This window comes from Leptinotarsa decemlineata, unplaced genomic scaffold (genome assembly GCF_025532065.1).
Source record: "Leptinotarsa decemlineata unplaced genomic scaffold, Ldec_3_MD MMD2_tig00026354_RagTag_RagTag, whole genome shotgun sequence".
NCBI classification, from domain to species: Eukaryota; Metazoa; Arthropoda; class Insecta; order Coleoptera; family Chrysomelidae; genus Leptinotarsa; species Leptinotarsa decemlineata.
Genome location: NW_027412702.1, coordinates 8,935,301 through 8,955,984, shown reverse-complemented (window position 1 = coordinate 8,955,984; position 20,684 = coordinate 8,935,301). Strand labels below are relative to the sequence as shown.

General features: G+C 33.8%; 2 protein-coding genes across 3 annotated transcripts in view; both read right to left on the bottom strand.

The window, feature by feature from the left end:
- Positions 1-20,684, bottom strand: part of LOC111512554 (G-protein coupled receptor Mth2) — a 90,674-nt gene that overhangs the window by 55,835 nt on the left and 14,155 nt on the right. For both annotated transcript variants that reach the window (XM_074184611.1, XM_074184612.1), the window contains exons 2-4: positions 10,193-10,341; positions 8,800-9,091; positions 5,184-5,262 (exon numbers count right to left, since the gene is read on the bottom strand). In XM_074184611.1, the coding sequence (XP_074040712.1) occupies positions 5,184-5,262; positions 8,800-9,091; positions 10,193-10,341 (520 nt within the window). The remainder of the gene's footprint in view (positions 1-5,183; positions 5,263-8,799; positions 9,092-10,192; positions 10,342-20,684) is intronic.
- Positions 241-2,988, bottom strand: LOC141486499 (uncharacterized). Its single transcript, XM_074184613.1, has 3 exons — positions 1,398-2,988; positions 1,117-1,338; positions 241-1,059 (listed from the first exon to the last, which is right to left on the bottom strand). The coding sequence occupies exons 1-3, from the start codon at positions 1,566-1,568 to the stop codon at positions 655-657; spliced, it is 798 nt and encodes a 265-aa protein (XP_074040714.1). The 5' UTR covers positions 1,569-2,988; the 3' UTR covers positions 241-654.

The following is a 20,684-nucleotide window of genomic DNA, read 5'->3' as shown; positions in this document are numbered from 1 at the left end:
CCAATAGAAATGTGAAGAAGAATTGAGAGTCTTGAAAATTCTATGACCCTCAACACTAGAGCCTTCAAGTAAAAATCAATTTTAGTTTTTTTATTTTCAAATATTTTCATGAAGTTACACTAGCGTTTGGGAGTTATACCATAAACGTGTATATAATTTATGATTTATTCATTTTGAAAACTAGAGCTAGAGGTTCCCAGCTTCTTTATCATTTTCATATATGTAGAATATATACTTCAGATTATTCATAAATTGCGTTTATTTCTGACCGGGATATTATAAGCTTATATCGTCATAGTTACGCTATCAATAAAGAGGGTCATAACTCCCTTGGGACATTATAGATTTTATAATTCCCTCTACCTTTCACAAGTAAAAATAAATAGAAATGAAAACTGAACCATATTTTATTTATTCACGTCATTACAAATAATAAATGTACAATTTTGAAATGTTCCCTGAAAATTACTTCCGCCACTGGAAACAATTTCTTCTTTTGTATGGCTGGAGCTTCTGTTCACTACAGTCGAGGTACCTGCCTCTTCTGATGAGAAAGTAGACAACATACGCGCCGTTTTATTTCTCAATTCGATGCTATCCTCCAAATACCCCTCCGCCACCGTGGAACTTTTCCAACCTCCGTGTCTTTTTAAGTTAGTCATAGTTGCTCCTGCATTGGCTAGAGCAGTAGCAGAAGTGCGACGAAGGCAATGTCCCGTATAGGAAGATGAGTTTGGCAATCCTAAATACATTGCGATTTTGCTGGGGATTTTCCCAAACATGTTTTTTCCAATTGGCTGAGATGTACCTACATTTATTTTGTCGGAAGCTCAAAAAAAATCGTTCAATACCTTTAGGACGCAAAGACATATAAAGTCTTAATAAAGGCAAAGCGGAGAACTCTTTTTCATCCACAACTGTAAATTTCTTCGATACACCAGTTTTACTTTCCGGTACGTTCACTACCATAACGGAATCCCGGTCCTCTATATCCGATATCTTCATATTCAAAAGTTCCTGACTTCTGCATCCTCCAAAATAACCCATAATCAAAACAACCTATAACAAAAAAAAAGAAATAAATACACACAAAAAGGAAAATAAGAAAAAAATTACCTTATGCAATAAATGAATATCATTAGGAGCGTCCTTTAGGAATCTGATAACATCTTTAGGAGATAAAACAGCAGACTTTTTCGGCTTATAACTCTTACTCTTCCGTTTCAAAAAAGCCTGTACTTCATTGAACTTGGTGATATCTCGTTTCTCATGTATAGTCACCATCGATTTTAGCATTGACCATTTAGTCCATAAAGAATTCGGACTATACGTTTCTGACTGAAACGAATAAACACAATTACTACCAAATCTACCGAAAAACATAGAAAATTCCTTACCAGTTCTTGAAAATATGCCAGAAATACAGTTTCAGTGACATCTTTTGGCATAACATTTTTCCGTGTCAGCCAGTCCAGATATATCTTGTATTCTTTTTGGTATACGGCTTCACTTTTCGATGGAATTAATGATTCTCTTGCTTGTTCAGCTTTTTTCAAAATATCCTCCATTATATTTGGGGTAGAAAACACGTTTTCACCGCAAACACAGCTTGATAACAAAGTTCTGTTTATAAACAAGTAACATAGCAACAACCTAGCAACAAGAAAACTCTACTATAATCAACGGTACCTGATTCAAATATACCGGGAAGGTAATGAATTGGTACATTTTTCCGTTTCAAAAAATGAACAAAATTTTATTGAAATCGGTCAGAAATAAAATTATCTATGTACCACGGGAATTAATGAGGCAATTGCTGTCCCTCGGGCCAGAGGCCCTCGGGACGCAAATTTTGCCATCGGTTAATTAAGGCCCTCCTAATTCCCTTGATACATAAATAACTTTTTTTGTTCATCGAATATTTCGCAGAATATTTTTCATGCTACAGCTATTTGAGGTTTGGCCCCAAATGAAACAGTGTAAATAAGAAAACAATATCAATTACTATGTAAAACCGCTACATTGAACCGCGGAATGACTACGATGTAATTACCCTGGCATCATTCACACCCATCCTGTTTCACAATGAATACTGGCAATATTTTTATCGATGAAAATAAAAAACGAGCTCATGAGAACGCATCACAAATATTACCATGCATTCATAAAAAAGCATACTTTGAATGTTATAAGTCCCAACATTATTTAAAAACGGTGTACACAGATTTCAAATCTATGGTCTACGAATGAAAATAAAATGAATGAAATGTTAAGACTACTGGAAATACTAAAAAATTGCCGGACTGAAATATTCAGATGAGTTCGTTAAAACAGAGAGAATTAGTAAAATGATTATTTCGAAATAAAATCTCGAAATATTCTTCTCCCCCAACTACCTACACAGTAGGTTCTGATGAATACCTGTCGAAAGACTACTTCCCCGGCTAATACCACGCTCTATATTGAATTATATCCGACATAAATTTTTGCAAGTTATCTCACAGAGGTAAGTCTCCCAAATGTTTCTTGTTCATTCAGAAGCAGGACCATGTTGAAATTATTCGAATAGATCACCTATAGATAGGTCTCGAGGTACTACCTCTCAACGGGGCAGGAAAGATGCGACCCTAACAGCAAATTGCCTGGGACTCGATTAATTTCAACGTGGGTCGCCAAGAGAAAAATTGTTAACTAGTAACAGCTCCATCTCGTGAACAAAATCCCAAGTGGGAAAGAAACATCCCATGTATCAATACTCTAACAGAGATCGAAACATGTCTGAAGACTGTATCGAGGAGAGATACACACGAAATGAAATCTTGAAATATTCATCTCTCCCAACTACCTATGGTAAACGCGTATCGGAAAACAACTACTCCTTTGACTGATACCACGCTGAATATTGAATTAAATTATTTCCGACAGACATTTATGCATCATACCTCACAGAGGTTAGTATTGTGCATGTTTCTCGTTCATTCAGCAGCAGGACTTTAAGCATACTCCTGCTGCTAAAGGTCTTAATTTGTAAACAAAAACGTGTAGCTGCGGCCATTTTGGATTTACAATGATACAGAATTTATTAAATTGTATTTCCATCAAAACTAAATGTGTGTACCAATTATCAGATCAATCTGTCAGCAGGAAGGGAGTCAAACTTCAATTACTAAATTTGACCCAAATAAATAAATAAACAAACAAACAAGCAGACAGGGCAACAAGCTGAGTAAAACCGTTTTAAAAACAAAATCCTTCCTAAATATCAGCAAGTAACACCTTGTATATTGTGGCAGCTTAATTTTTGGTGTATATAGTTGAAATATATATGGATGATCTACAATTCTTTTAGAGGTTTTTTATATCTTCGTATACTATCGAAGTAGTAGAAACTCGAAAAAACAGTTTGTTCTATTTGATCGGGATCAGGACAAAGATTTAGTACGAAAATTCCAACTTCTGATTTTGAGGTAAGCTCAACCAGAATATAAAATTAGGCCAAAATGATTGGAATTTTTTCTGATGAAGTAGTCTCGGTCCCTCGTCTCCAAAGAGTTGAGTTGTTGGCATGGCAATGACTATTAAAACATTTGAAAAATTAAGGAAAAAAATGTAAACAAATCAAAGACTTTCGGTTTGTTAGGTTATGATAGATATCATGGTCTGAGCAGAGACAATTGGAGTCCTGACATTTGTGATTGAGCTCGAATGAATAATTGTTATGTCATTTTAGAATCAAAGTCAGCAATATTCAGCACGATGTGATTTACAATGCCGCGAGCGAGATCATCGAATATTTCACAACGATGTCGTAATGCAATCAGACTGCAGAATATTGTAAATCAATCCACTGCAGATGAAGAAGAAATAACACGAGAGGAGAGCCGTGTTCATTGTTGCCAGATCTACTGTTTTTGCAATAGATCCACTTTTTTGGTTCTCGACCTACTTTTCTACTGTTTGAGACTAAACATCTATTGATAACCGTATTCACTTTTTATAACAGTTATTGAATGAGTGTGATTAGTAGGAATTTTCATGCATATGGTTTGTATATATCAAATATATTTCACAATGTTTTTTGTATCAATGTAGGGTTTCTCTGGCACAAAATCTACCACTAAGCATCAAATTTAACCTGGCAACACTGGCCATGGTGGTATGGCCACTTTGTGCTTGATGAGCACCACAAGAAAATGACAATATAACTCCATACAATCCCTACTAATATTATCAATGTGAATTTAAGTTTGTTTGTTACGGTTTCACGCGAAAACTACTCAACCGATCATCATGAAATTTTGTACACATGTTCTTGGAGGTATTAGAAGTAACATAGGTTACTTTTTATTAAAAAAAACTATTTTTTATATAAGATAAAAAAAATTGTTTCAGCTGTTTGGAATTTTTCTATATTTATTGTTATTTTCTTCTGTCATTTTTATTTTTAGGTTAGGTTAGGTTAGGTTAATTAGGTTAGGTTGAGTTATTTTTGTTACAATGAAATATATTTCAACATTTGTTGTTGCAATTCAATAAAGCATATTTTAAATTTTCCAAACTTCGTCATATGTAATAATTTTTAAAAATTTATAATCCCAGCCAAGCATTAAAATATGGTTCTCATATTGATTCATTTCTATTGTACTGACACTTATTCAATGGCATAAATGCGAGCGAACCCGCGAGTAAAAGCTAGTATTTAATAATTCTGAGGCGTTAAAAAATTCGTCGGGTCAGCTAGACATGCATAAATCTCACAATCGTAAGATTGATACGATCCCTACAATTTATAAAATACGTTGTTGTATCGGTGTAACTAATAAATACACCAGATCTTATTTAAAATCAAAAACCGAAAACAAATTCACCTGTCGAATACTGTCATCGTATATGTTTCATAATGCACGACAAAAATTTGCATATATTTATTTTCAAATACATCAAAACACAATGAATGGGATGAAATCAAACACCGGTTGAGAGCATTGAAAATAAATTGGCTACGGCTGGATAAAAGGGAATACAAAAGCAACATTTCAAATCAGCCTCCAATTAATTTTTTGACACATCTCCGATTATCGAGATATTAAAATAGTTTCTAACGAATCAACCTTGGCGAAGAGCTTGTATAATATGTATGACATAATTCATTCATTGAAATAACAAAAGTTAATTTGACTCACCCGAATGTGAGCCATATGTCACAGCACATCACGTTCAGCCAAGCAAACAGGGCGGTGGAAAAGAATATCAAACTATATCCTGAAAATTGAAAATATTTTGGGTTTCAAATGAACGAATTAGATTGAGTGGTAGATTAATTAATTAATCGTTTCAGCAATGCGGAAAGTAAGTGAAACACTAAAATAACAATATAAAATGCAAACAGCATGACATAAATTTTTAGGAAATTATTTCGATGAATAACCGACAAGAAAATATTGACGTCTCCCAATGTTCTTTGATGAAGGATCTGACATGATGCCGGAAAACGAGTACTTAGTAATAATAACAATAATGATAACACTTATTTATTATTACAGGGTACAAAGTTAGAATTACAAAAAAGTCCAAGATTAGAAACAGTTATGAAATAAAATTATTGTTGAATAACATCATCTGCAATTTAAATACCTAAATGTGAAATATGTATACAAACATACACGAAACTTAAGATATGTAAAAAAATAAATGAAAGAGAGAGTTAATTTCATCACATAGTTATGAGAATTGTCATAAAGAAAATTATTTAAACAATAATTTTTAATATCCAGCAATTGTGTAGCAGTTTTTTTCAATAAAAGCCTTTTTCAATCTTGATTAGAAAACTTTCAAATTTTTTGATAGTTTAATTTATCTTCTATATTATGAAATATTGTAGGTCCAAAATGAAGTTTTTTTGGCAAAGAGTTATTCTATGAAGTTGGACAACAGTTTATCTCAAGGACGAAGACAAGGTTAATGATGTTGCTGGGAAAGTATATTAAGCTTGTGTCTATATACGCATACACAGATTCTTTCTTAGATTCTTTCGTTTGGCATCATCATATCCAGTTCTCCTACTATAAAATTGATGACTTCTATATACTGTATAAATACCTAGTTTACATTTTTCATCAGGTCATTAGCGTATATCAAAAATGATTTAGATCCCAGTATTGTGGTACACCATGATTAACGGACACTAACTAGAATATTCACAACACTGACTGGTTGACTTTTACCATACAGGGTGTAACATAAATACGTTAAAATATTCAAGTGACGTATTCCAGAGACAATTTTTAGAAAAAAAGTATATATGAACTTGGGTCCGAAAATGCTTCGTTTCGGAGATACGGGGTGTTGAAATTGATTTTTTTTGTTCGCTTTTTGAAAATAACTCTTGCAAAAAATAAGTTATTTGCACGAAATTCGGTACCCGAGATTTTTTTGACGTGGGAAATGATAATTTCGTAATAATTTTCATGTAACATCTAGAGGGCGCTGCGTACGCTGTCATTATTTATTTCAATTTGCCCTAACTTTTTTGACAGTAAACTTTTGGTACTTTTCATGAAAAAACCTAATTTCCCCACCTTTTCCAAGTAAAACGGTACACCTCCTCAACAACGCTGGATGTGATCGTTTTCGAGATATTTTCTATATCGATGCATATTACTTTATAGCCAAATTTGATTTCAAAAATTTTTGTCACTCTCCGCTTGCAAGTTGAGTTAGTTAAATCGAGTAAGCTATGAAAGTTTGTTTATAAAAATAGAAGTTTGCTGTCACATTTTTAACTATTAATTGACAAATTCACAGTTCGGAGTTTATAAAGTGATTTATTGGGACCATGCCCGACTTTACGAATGCTGAAATGGCTGATATGATTTTTGCATACGGCTTGGCTGACGGAAGTTCAAGCGAGGCCAGACGCATCTATCAGGAAAGCTATCCCCAACGCGTGACTCCTTGTGCAGCGACATTTGCGAATCTTTTCCGGCGACTTTCCGAATCTGGAAGCTTTGAAACAAATTCTGCAGTAGGACGGCCATAAACATCCAGAGGCAAGTACAAGAAAAATTAGTCAAACTTTAAATGTGAGTCACATGACAGTTTACAGAATTTTAAAGGAACAGCAATTATATCCTTATCATATTCAGAGTGCCCAGGTACTTACGCTACGTGATTTCCAACCACGTATCGAATTTGTTCAATGGTTTCAAAGAAAAGTCGAACAACATCCGCAAATTTTATCGAAAATACTCTTCACAGATGAGGCTAATTTTTCAAGAAATGGTATCAGAACTTCCATAACAACCACATCTGGGCGGAAGATAACCCACATGCGATAACGCAAACTCATTTCCAAGACAGATTCTCTTTTAATGTATGGGTAGGCATAATTGGGGATTATTTAATTGGGCCCTATTTTCTCCCCTTACGTTTGAATGGAGATGCTCACCTACATTTTTGGAACACGACTTATGGAAGATGTTCCCATTGGTCTCCGAAATCACTCTTGGTTTATGGACGATGGAGCTCCTGCTCGTTTTAATGTGATAGCAAGACAACGATGAATAGGAAGAGGAGGCACTGAGCATTGGCCCCCGAGGTCACCAGACCTCAATCTAGTCGATTTTTTCTTTTGTTGACACCTAAAATCACTAGTTTATGCTAGTCCCATTGAAAACGAGGAAATGTTGAGGGATCGCATCATAGCTTGCTGCGAAACGTTAAGAAACACTCCGGGCATTTTTAAACGGGTGCGAAATTCTTTGATGATGAGAGCAGAAGCTTGTATTACTGTTGGAGGTCGTCACTTTGAACAGTTGTTGTAATAATTGTTTCGTTCAATTTTTATATGTTTATTTTCCTAATAAATAACATAGTACTTCTCCGAATTGTTTTTATTTACAAACTCCGAAATGTAGCACTTTTTAATTGAATAATTAAACCTGACAATTTTTTTCAATTTGGATTGAATAGGCAGTTCGATAATGCTCGGTTTAGAAGAAGTCTGTACGGGTATACTGCGTATAAAGTTTGATGGAAATAACTAAAATTGTAAAAAACTTATGACAAAAACCTACCATGTTTTGAAAAATGTCAACAATCTGTATTTCGAAAACGAATCATTCTTCGTTAAACTTTTTTTAGGAAAAAGTTGTTTATTTTGACGAGATCCACCACATAATTAGTTTTTTTAATGTTCTCAGCAACTTCACTTAGCGCCTAGGAGCTAAGTAATATGCATCGATAAAGGAAATTGTAAATATCTCGAAAACGATCACCTTCAGCATTGTTGAGGAGGTGTACTTTTTTTATTTGGAAAAAGTGTGGGAATTAGGTTTTTTCATGAAAAGTATCAAAAGTTTACTTATATTTTAGGTCAATGAAAATCTGGAGGACTGCAATCAGGAGATTTAGTAAGCCATATCATAATACATGCTATTAAAACTCAAGAATTTATGTGCGTTTCTCAAAAAATTAATGAAGTCAACATTGTCTGGCCGTATAAATTCAGAAAACTTCAATATTGAAATTATCAGTCATGTCTTCATCTGATACTTCAATGTCATCTCGCTGAATTTTCATTTCATTTACCAGATATTCTTTTTACATTACATTTTCCCTTTGCAATTCATATAAAAATAATACAGGATTGCTTGTCACTGTTCATATTTTATGACACATTTTTTCTACAACCAGTCTTTCTGAAACGTCAAGAAGTCTGGTGTTGTATTCCTGTTCCAGGTGCACGCCATTCATGCAAAATCCCGTACTATAAATTAATATTGATCAAAATTGTCTCACCCAGCAATATGCAGAAAGAATCATTCGGTTCCAAATCGGTGTGGACGTAGATCAGAAGCAAAAACAATAAGAGCGTGCCAACACAATAGTTGATCAGGATCTTCCCGAAGAGGTTTCTCGTTTCACCCAGCAACAGGTAGATCAGAATGGTCAGCACCAGAAAAACGCACGACAGTATTTTGGACCACTTCGTGTATACGAATTTTTCCTCGATCTTTAAATCAGGAAAGCATTTGAAGAAGAAAAACCCCATCCCTTTGGGGCTGTTGGAATGTTCAATGCAATAGGAATTCTGGAAGAGATATATAAAAAATATGGGAAGAAGAAGCCATAAAATATATTTTTAAAGGAACAAATGCAGTTGCGTATTCTAATTGATTATACGAACAAATTAATACAGTAGAAGTAATGACAAAATAAGCGAGTTAGAACAAAATTCTGGGATGAGTTATGTGTGAAAGGATCACACAGAACTGACTTGAAATTAAGTCTAGGGTCTATCTACATGTTAAACATTACAAATTTTATTGAACATCCATGCTTTGCATTTTTCATTTAGGTGAATGAAAATCTGAAGGACTGCAATCAGGAGATTTAGTAAGCCATGTCATAAGATATGCTGTTAAAACTCAAGAATTTATCGTTTGTTTGAAGGTGGTTGACAATGTTTCATGGTGTATTTCATCAGTTCGGACTTCCATTGTCTAATATAATATAAATTGATTTAATAACCCTGAAAAAAAATCAAAATGATTAACCGAAAATAACAATTTTATTAAACAAAAAACAATTTTATTAAACAAAAAACTGAAATTACCTACAAAGAAATAACATACAGCAACAACCAAACAAATAAAAATTGAAATATTATTTAAAGCTGAAAAAAACTGAAAAAATAAAAAATATTAACAAAAAATGAAAAAATAAAAATTAAAGGATTTCAAACCATGTTATGTCACAACGTTTCGATTGTTAATATCCACAATCGTCTTCGGGTGATAACAGCCGAATTTTTTCAGTTTTTTTCAGCTTTTATTAATATTTAAATTGTTATTTGTTTGGTTGTTGTTGTATGTTATTTCTTTGTAATTTAAGTTTTTTGTTTGATAAAATTGTTATTTTCGGTTAATCTTTTTGATTTTTTTTCAGGGTTATCAAAACAATTTATTTTATATTAGACAATGGAAGTCCGAACTGATGAAATACATCAAGAATTAATGTGCGTTCATCAAAAAAAATCATCTGTTATGGTCTTATAGTAACTTAAGAACAATGTTTCAGTAAAGATAATAGTTGTTATTCAGAATCGAACTAGATACCTTACTTTTTCAAGTTTCTAAATTTTGTTCTTCATCATGGGGTGTTTCCTGTCAGTGGATTATGTTGTACTCACCGGTGCATCAAGTCCTTCCTCTACAAAAGATTCTGTGATATTCTGGTAGAACCTGAAGACTCCATTTTTCAGTAAATTGAAAATGTACCGTTCTTCACTCATTAAGAAAATTCTACTACATGTCCGGTTAGATATCAGTGCAAATGGTGCTGAAAATGAAAATAACATGAATTAAATATATCTATATATTTTCGAAATTTATTTCATATGGTAAGAATATTATACAAGGTGCTTCAGTTTGCATAGCGCTAAGAATGAAAAACTCTCCATAACTCTCCGAATAGAACGCCAGTATTTTCTCTGAATTATATTCAGAGACTTTAGATTTTTCCCACTATTGAAGATGTTGTTTTTCACATGCGATATGTTGTGTATAAGGAAGATGAATATTTTCTAGGAAATATCAGTTTTTGGGAAATAAATTTGAAAAACTTCAAAAGACAAACAAAAGTAATTCCCTTCAATATAAACAATTTTGAAAAATGGGAAGTTAAAAATTCAACTTCACATTTTAACCTAAAAAATAGAATAATTCGCAATTTACATTCTCAGAAATTTTATCTCTGTTAAAAATCTGTTTTTCCGTTAACCAGCTGTCGCGCCCCTACGAACGACAACCTTCAGAAGTCGAAACTTGTGCTAGTTAAGGACTAACAAGGTCTTAACTTTTAATGTGTGATTCCTAACACGTTACATCCTTCTTCTCGTCTTCGTTTTCAGTATAAAACAAGTTTAAAGCAGAACTTGCTTGAAAAATATGCATCCATGTGTCTGAGGGGGTGAATGAAGTTGAACCAACATCGTTTTCTATGATGTAGTATTCTTGATAAAATTCTTGTGCATAAACGAGTAGGTACATTCCATGTTTCCTACATTCTTTTCATTATCGCTTTCTTATCGTAACATATTCCTCCAATTATTATAAATACAGGTTGAAAGTGGATGTCATGAAAATATACGTTTTTTTTTATTCTTTTTTATTCACTATGATTGTTTCGAAACGACATTTTTATAAAAGGTACGCAATTGAAGTCTCTGACCATGTTGAATTACTCTTGTTCGTTTTCGAGCGTGTGATACAGAACGATAAACAATTGAGTTGATAATATTTACATGAATTCCCTTTCTATTTTCATGCTTTTGATGTCACTAAATTTGTCAATTCATGCGAAAGAATACTGCATTAACTTATTCATACAGATATAAATATATCAACTTTTGTAAACTGACGGAAATAACTAGAAGTTCAACTGTACAAAGTAAAAAATTGTCGTAACAATTTCTCTTACGAGAACACTATGGGACGTAGTCTTTCAGGCAATATTTAGAGAAACGGTCCTGTGGAACTCCTGTTGTAGTTATTCAACGTCACATATTGAGCTTTTCCATGCCCAGAATACCAAAATTTTCAGCTTCATAAGCAAAGTTGGCTGAACTTTTTGGAAAACAAAGGGACAGAAACACCCTGTTTTAGGGGAATGTAAGACTCACGATTAGAAGGGGAAGACAATGTATGGACAACCAGAATTAAGTCCAGAAGAATATGACACGCATCCAACAAACCTTCAAATTTGTTTAGGGGAAGGTTTAAAGAAGTGTTTTCCGGCAATTCAGAAGAGATGGACGAATCAGTCCTCTTTCCCATGATTTTCTCTTCTCCTTTGGAAATATTTCCATTGTAGCGTTTGTTCTTCATTTAGTTCTTGACTTGTTTTTCCAATACAGTTGTTATAGTTGATTCGATATACCACATGGTTCATTCTAGAATCTGTTTTGGTGTTATTTCAAATATCTACAGATTCTTTCCTTTGTAACTATGCATTCGACGGAAGCTCTTTTGTTGGACTTAGATATAGTGGAACACTAATTAATCTCCGGTCGTGATTGCCAAATTTTTCCTTGTGTATATTTAATAATTAATACCTATTATTAATATCTATATCGGTTTTTTCAATGTTCATATATCTAATTGAAATCGTCATCTGGGCTTATTAGATTTCTTTATATCAGTTTGTTTCTATCTCTCTTCCTTCAAGGCGATAGGTATGTTATATTATATAAATAGTGCGTCAAATTACTCCCCCTCTGTAGATTACTGTGTTCGAATAATAGAGGAGCGACAATAAATTTGGCTTAATTTGTTTCGATATCTAATCTCTCCTAATATAATTAAAAGGTTTTTATTGGTAATATAAAGTATTGCAAACTAAATAAACAAATTTTTTCAATACCAATCAATTAACATATTGGTCTCTTAACTCATAAAAATTATATTATGATTTTCTCTTGCGTTCGGGTTTGCTCTTTCATGATAAAGATATAACAACGGCTGTTAGTTGTTTTTCCTCTGGCAATCTGGCATTGAGAATAATTCATTAAGAAAATCTAATTGCGAGCAACGAACTGTTTCGTTGCATTATGTTAAAATCATGTAGTCGTAAAAATAAATCGAGTGACAAATTTATCTATGTTTATTTGAAATAGACTTTAACACGAAAAATATAGCTGAAAGTAATGTATCAAAGCTGTAGTAACGTTGGCTATTCTTTGTTTATTTTTGTAGTTTATTCTAACCCGAAAAGATCGAAGAATGTTAAACCACAAGAGAAGCGACAGAACGTCAAAATTTGCATGTATTTTTTTCTCAGAGGCATACATCATTTCGGTTGATTTTTTGCCATCACTTGGTTTTTTTCATTAGTCTATGAATAAACATTAGGTGTTCATAACATTTTAATCAAGATTGCCACTATTGCTTCCAGCAAATAATCTTTAGAATTTTTTGGGTAGATATGATTCTAAATTGTCCAATATAGCTTTGTATGTTCAGGGTATTTGTAGGTGAATTTTTAATGAACTACTAAAGTTGTTGAAAGTCACTTCAGATGACTCAAATTTCAGCTCGGCTGAAAATCCAAGTGATTCATCAAAAGGTATAAAAAACTATTTTAAAAAGAATTCTCTTCAGGTTGATAGTGAAAAAACAACAAATTGTAATTTTCGTAACTTTAGATGGCTGTAACTCTAGAAACGAGAGAGAGAGCACCGATTTTTTTTTGAATTCGTGCCCTTCCCGGCAAAATACATAAGACCACTTTTTTTTTAATTGGCGAGTGTAGCCTAGTCAAAAGTTAACCAAGTTGAAAGTTGTGAATATAATTTTGCTTCAAAGGTCACCATTATCAGTTACAAGTTAATGCGACACTATGATAGAAAAAAATTAGACATATATGACCTGCTAACTATGCGAAGCCGGGGTAACTCACTAGTTTATAAATGAAAATATTTTAGTAAATCAGAGCGTACTGTGAATATCAAGTACTTATCAGTGTTGAATTGGCATTCATTATTTGTAGGTTATAACCCAGAAATGGCGGTGAAATAACTTAGAATAGTCACTTTTTAACGGGTAGACTTACTTATAACGATATTTTTTCATAATGATTTTGACATCAGTTCAACTCTATTTCAACTTTTCGCGAAATGAATTATATTTTTCAAATTTATTCATTTGACCCTTTGGTACACTGAGTACTTGAGCTGAGTCATAATGAATTACAGACAGAAAAAAGAACATTAAAAAAAAGCAATGTATATAATTCACAAGAATTGAATATTCACAAAACAGAAATTTATGTCAATAATATAAATGCGCCACAAGTCACAATTCGAGAAGAAGTTCTACTACCAAATATGTCCTTCTAAAGAGAAAGTGTCAAACAAAAATTCCTTCGGCCAACACATCTGTAAAAATAATTTCTTCATCTCAATTTTTAATTATTCATAACGATTTATTTTGCATTGACTAATGGAAAGCATCCAAAATAAGCCGTTCAATGTGGAGAAATTTTGATTAGGTTGTCATATTCATTTATGAATTTGTGAAAAATACCTATATTGATATTTCTATGAGAAAAAGTGATACATTTCAAGATGAATCTAGAACATGCAAAAATATGATAGAACTGACCTATAATTCATGGAAATCCAGTATAACGTATTCAAAAAACATACTTCAATGTGAGCTATCCACTTGAAAGTTTACAACACCGCAACACGCAACCGCGCTATACAATAGCATCCTCAAGCGTCATAATACTCAAACACTTGTCGCACATTAAAGTGTGTTTTTTGAATACGATAGAAAATGCAGGCAAAATGCCCTTTCTTGGGTTGGTATCAATTATATTGAAAAGCCATATCAATAATCAGTTTAATTAGTCTTTTCTGTGCACGAAAATCTCTATATATCAAAGCTAATATGAGAATAAACCACTGAAAAATAGACATCCAACAGGCCAAAATCATCTAGGTGATTTCAATTGTATGATTTAATAATAATTTGCAGAATTAAGTGTGAATACGAATAGGACTGCTACGGGTTAGATTTTCATCTGAAAAATATTCCTAAAAACATAATTTCGCTAGCTGATCAAATAACATTTAATGTGCATGAATCACTGCTGAAATCTCCCCTAATAAATAATTTCATAGATAAAAAACATTTCGATTTATTCAAAATAAGTTTGCTGAGTTGACACCGAACACTGAATTTATCTGCTAGTGCATTGGTTTTTCCAGACACAGCGATTCCGGTGTCATCAGCAAACATGGTTATATGCCATTGTGAAAACAACCCAGGAAAATTATTTAGGGAGTTAGAAAATAACGGTGGCCTCAGGAGAGACACTTGAGGCATTCCTCAAGTGACGTCTGTGGTTGACGGTATACTAAACAGTAAATTTCCAACCATAAAAAATTTTAAATCTATTTATATTGTCAAGAAAAATGTAAAAGTCGTGATATGACCAGTGAACTCGTCATTATCATTCTTTTATCATCATCATTCATTGTGTTAATCAGTACTGGAAAGCCAAACAATTTTTTTCCAAACGATCCTTAAATAAATAGCAGGAAAAACGTTCAAGTGAGATCGATGCTAACACAAAAAAAAGAAATATAATATCATGAACATCAATCGAAAATATGAACTCTTTTTTTCTTCAGGAGATGAAGAAAAACTTCATCTCCTGAAGACCTCAACTTGGTTGGTGAAACGTGCGTCGAGAAGAGTATTGCATTTCTGGTGATTAAGAAAAAAACTTGTTTTGAATTTATTCTACGCCAGAGATTCGAGTTTTATCTTTTATTATGGAACAATAACTTTCTCCAAACCTGATATTATCAACTTAATTTGATATGTTGAGAAACAGAAGTATTTTAAAACTTTACTTTACTCGTACTTATTAATGTATGTCCTTGGTCCTATTTCCAATGAGGTAAATGTTTTATTTTTGGCAATTTCAATCGAGCAAAGAACAAATAAAACCATCATCATGTGCTAAATTAATGATGAAAATATTTTCTAAAAAAACGTCTCGTTATTTTGAAGAAATCAATTGGTAATTGAAATAATAATAACTGTGATATAGTTTTTCGGAAAATATTGAGAAAATGAAATGAATAACCTTGCACTAATCGACACGTTAAACACCTGTAATTATACAATATTTCACCTACTTTGAGTTATTCGAAACTGAAAGTATACGCATCGAACTTGCAAACTTAACGAAATAACTATTTGAAAACACCTGAACAAATATCATCAGTTATTTTACGTCATTCTTTAAACATTTTTTTTATTATTTGATTTCAAACACTATGTTGCAGTGAGGAACATCTTTGTGAATCTTCTTTCCATAAGGTGAAATTTCTTTACATTTGTGTTATTAATATAAAATGAATTCATTTTACAATGTCTTATTATTCTACGAGATTATGGTATTAATTTCAAAACTGTCAACAAAGATAATTTGAATGATATTATCAAGAATACCAAAATAAAACAATGTCAAGTTTTTGTGCGATTATTCCATCGTGAGTTTTTGATTTTGTTTTCAATTGTAAACCACTTGCATGAAATGAATATGATAAAGTGCCGGTCATCGCACTTGAAAATTGTGCGAATGAACCAGAATTTTGCGGACTTTTCAACCTGTCTTACATATAAGGGGTTTTCCTTCTTGTTGGAAAATTGCTCACATTCGGCCTATTCTCAAAAAGGGAAAGAACAATTTTCCAAATATAGACCAGTCGCTTTGCTATCAGTGATATCAAAAATCATGGAGAAATTTGTAAACCACCATATCCTCAAATATTTGGAGGCTTCAACATCTTGAGTGATCATCAATATGGCTTTCACAAACATATATCAAGAAGCGATCTTCTATCGTATGTCATTCATATTTGGAATAACGCAATCGAGAAACATGGAGAATCAAGAGCTGTTGCGCTTGATATTTCTAAGGCCTTTGACCGTGTGTGGCATGAGGGTTTGCTGGTCAAACTTCGATGCTATGGCTTGTCGGATCATTTTTGTGTATAGCTCTTCAGCTTCCTAAAAGAACGTTCCCTGCAAGTGGCCGTTGATGAATATCTCTCGAATACTTTCACCATCAATACTGATATTCCCCAGGGATCCATGTTGTCTCCAACCCTCTTTTTATTCTATATCAACAACTCATTAGAAAAAACCAAAAATCCAATATGTTATTTTGCTAACGACAACACACTTGTCTCGTCATTCCATTTGGATTCCGGGACATCGGCTACGGAGGCAGCAGGAGGTTGCATGGAGGTTAATGAGGATCCAGATGTGATTTCGAATTGGAGTGAAAGTAACCAGGTACAATTCAATGCCACAAAAACCCAGGCATAGGTTTTCTCCAAGAAGATGTCAGGTCTGACAATTCCGCTTTCTGCTTCGATAAGTTGGTTGGGGGTTGAAATGGACACCAATTTGTCTTGACACAATCATGTCGCTAGAATTGCAAATGCTGCTTCTCAAAATCTTGGAAAACTGTTCCGAACCAGAAAACTGTACACACCTCAGCAACTTTTGATGCTGTATAAAGCTCAAATCGGACCTTCTTTGGAGTATTCTTCTCATATATGGAGCTGTGCCCCCAAACATACCCTGAAGTTGCTGGATTCCATCCAGAAAAGAGCCATCCTCCTGATTGGAGACGCGAACATCACATGCAACCTTGATAGCCTGGAATATCGAAGAAAGATTGGAGTTTTGTCTCTCTTCTATAGATACTTCCACGGGAAGTGTTCAAGCGGCACTTTTGATTCCACCAAGAGCGGTACATTTCAGAAATACGCGATGGACTGTGGCTGCTCATCCTTTTGAGGATCAACTCAGTACACCTCGAACTTCACTGTTTAAGAACTCTTTCATCTGGAGAACTGCTATAATATGAAATAAACCTTCTGAGAACGTTTTTCCGAATGGATTCGATCTCCAACGATTCAAATCCAATGTGAATCGCTCCTTTCGCACAGGCACCGCTCTGAGAGTGCCTCAAGGTTTTTTTCTGTAGTGCTTGTGTTTTATCCCTAAAAAAATCTACTGATGTATGCACTTTTTTCACACCACTACCGACGTAGAAAAGAGAAAATTTTATTCGTTTAGATAATTCTCAACTATTCTGTGACACTGTTTGAATCACTTTTATATCAAATAATTCGTTCACTTTTAGATAGACTTATGTTGACCTCTGAAATTCACAGAATCAATATACATGCGGACAAAAGGTGTGCCATGGATATAAAATATTTTCGCTGGAATTAAAATTATCACAGACTAGACCTCACCAATGAAGTGCCATAATACATTCCATAATACCTGTATCCCTGTTGGATACTGGCGGGAATCAATAATCCCCAAACTAGTTTTATTCATCAACGTAATCTCCATCAAGAGCAACACAATCATTCCAGAATAGGCCTCAGTTTCAGCAATAACCTCTTCATTCGAGCGAAATTTTTTGCCGGTGAGCATTTTTTTTGAGGTCTGCGAAAAGCTAGTAGTGGCTAGGAGGCAAATCTGGCTAATGCGGTGGATGTGGGAGCATTTCGATGTTCAATTCAAGTAAATATGTCATTGTTTTCATTGACTTGTGACACCTTGCGTTGTCTTGATGAAACAAACATTTTTTCTTTGCCATATGCGGTCGTTACTTTGCAATTTCGGCCTTCAAACGATCCAATAACGCTATAAAATATTCACTGTTGATGGTATTTCCCTTCTTAAGATGGTCGATGAATATTACAATATTACACCACGCACATCCCAAAATACCGAATCCATAAACTTTCCAGATGATTGTTGTGCTTTTGGACGCTTTGGACGAGGTTCAACAGTTGCCCGCTCAGATGACGATCGTTTTGATTCCGTAGTGAAGTGTTTCATCCATTGTCATATATCGACGCGAAAATTCCGATTTGTTATGTTAGAACATGGCCAAACACTGCTCAAAATCATCAAGACGTTCTTGGTCAACAGTGGTCAACTCTTTGAACTCATAGTCAAATTATCATGCAATATAAAGCCAACACGTTCTTTTGATTTCTTTACAACCTCAGCTAACTCACGCAATTTCTGTTTTTGATCGTTCAAATCGATTTTTTCTGATGTTACTGCCTCATTTTGACATCCACTGATTTCTGCATCATCGGTGTCTCTACGACCACATTTGGAGTCAGCAAATCAACAGTCAATTGTTATTTATGATGAAGCGGTGACCTTATTAACACTTCAAGCTATTGGTTCGTTTGAACAGTATTTTTCCTCATCAAGTAGCAGTGTAAAATTAAAAAACGCAATTGTTTTTGATCAATTGTTTTGAAAATAACAAAAATAGTGTCACTCTTAGAACAATAATTTGAGTAAATATCATGAAATTTCAACAGCTTTTTTTAAGGTTAGTGGTGGTAGTGCGCCCGACTCACGATCGGAAGGCCGTGGGTTCGATTCCCGCCTCGACCAGATATTTTTTTCGAGAGAATTTATCTGGTTGAAGCTGGGATGATTCTGCAACCCTATTAGGAATCACACGTGAAAAGGTAAGACCTCGGTAGTCCTTAGCTCGTACAAGTTTCTCAACTTCTGAGAGTTGTCGTTCGTATGGGGGCGACAGCTGATTAATGGAAAAACATATTTTGAACAGATTTTAAACAGAAACTGAAAAAGCGGTGAGTGCAATAAGACAAGCGCCATCTATGTATTAGGCCCGAGACTCTTCAGCTCATGTAGTATTACGTTTTCTACCATAATTGGAAATTATTTTGATTCGACGCAATCTCATTAACACCTATGATTCCTATTCACCTACTCAAATAGGAATATACAGCTGAAAATTCAAATGATATTCTTGTTTATCTATAAAAATACTACATATATTTTGTTGTTTTTGTCAACACGATACGTTCTTCATGTTTGAGAATAGGCACCACCTCAACAGAATCTGGGCTATGGACATATTACATCAAACTTAAGGAAATAATTTGTTTTTTTTATGTACAGGGTGTTAACTTGAAAACGTACCACCATCTTTATTTTGGCCCGAATAGAAAATAATAATATTCGAAAACACGTTAAACTCATTTTCATTAGGAACATTTTGTGGGCTTGTTTTCCAATGAATTACATCAACCCTCTAGCAGGGGTGGATACATCCTCTAGAATCTCAAACGGAAAGAGGAGTCGAGTGATACCTCATTTCGAAGGTTTTTAGTTACTTTTTCCACATACTACTACCTTTCAGTACGTTTGCAGAAATCGAGTGAAATCGTGGAGATATTTGCAACAAAATTACTGAATGTTAAAAATGTTTGTCTAGTATTTTCTAAACACTGATGAAGTTTTCCTTCAAAATCATTTCTAACATTCCAAAATACTTCTGCTTAATGTTCTCTACAGGCAGCTGTTATTCTTCTCCTCAAATCTTTTGAATCTCGAAGCTGTGTTTTTTAATCAATGGATTTCAGATGACCCCATAGAAAGAAATCAGAGGCAATGAGTCGAGTAATCATGATGGTCATTATATTGCTCCTCTTCGATCAATCCATCTGCCATATATCATTTAGCCACGTTCTAACTGGTAGAACGTAATGTGGTAGGTCTTCACCTCGTTGGAAGTGAATAAATTCGTTTTGCAAAATCATGTTACCAACCGCATCAGTTTGATTTTTCAAACGGATTGATTTTGTTGAAAAATAGAAATAATGATACTTCAAACATTTACCGTTATGTAATATGAATGCAGTTCATTTCATTGTATTTCATTGAAATACTACCACACCTAACTGCTTGTTCACAGTTTTGACCAGCTTTTTTGAGAACTGCCAAAAGGCAAGATCCGGTATGTGGTATTTTTGAAAAGATAGCTGAACGACCTTTAAAATGAGGTATCATTCAACTCCTCTTTCCATTTAAGATGTTCCATTCAAGATGTTGTGGGGTTGTGTCCCCCTCTAGCGAGGGGGACACAACCCCTAAACTAACTAACCTAAAAATATGTTCATTTCGAAAATAATTTTGACTTTTTTGCAGATTTTTAGATGATCAACAGAAGCCGAAATATTGACAGACTGTCAATTTGATCTTCCTCTTGAAGATGATCACTTAGTGATCAAAACACTTATC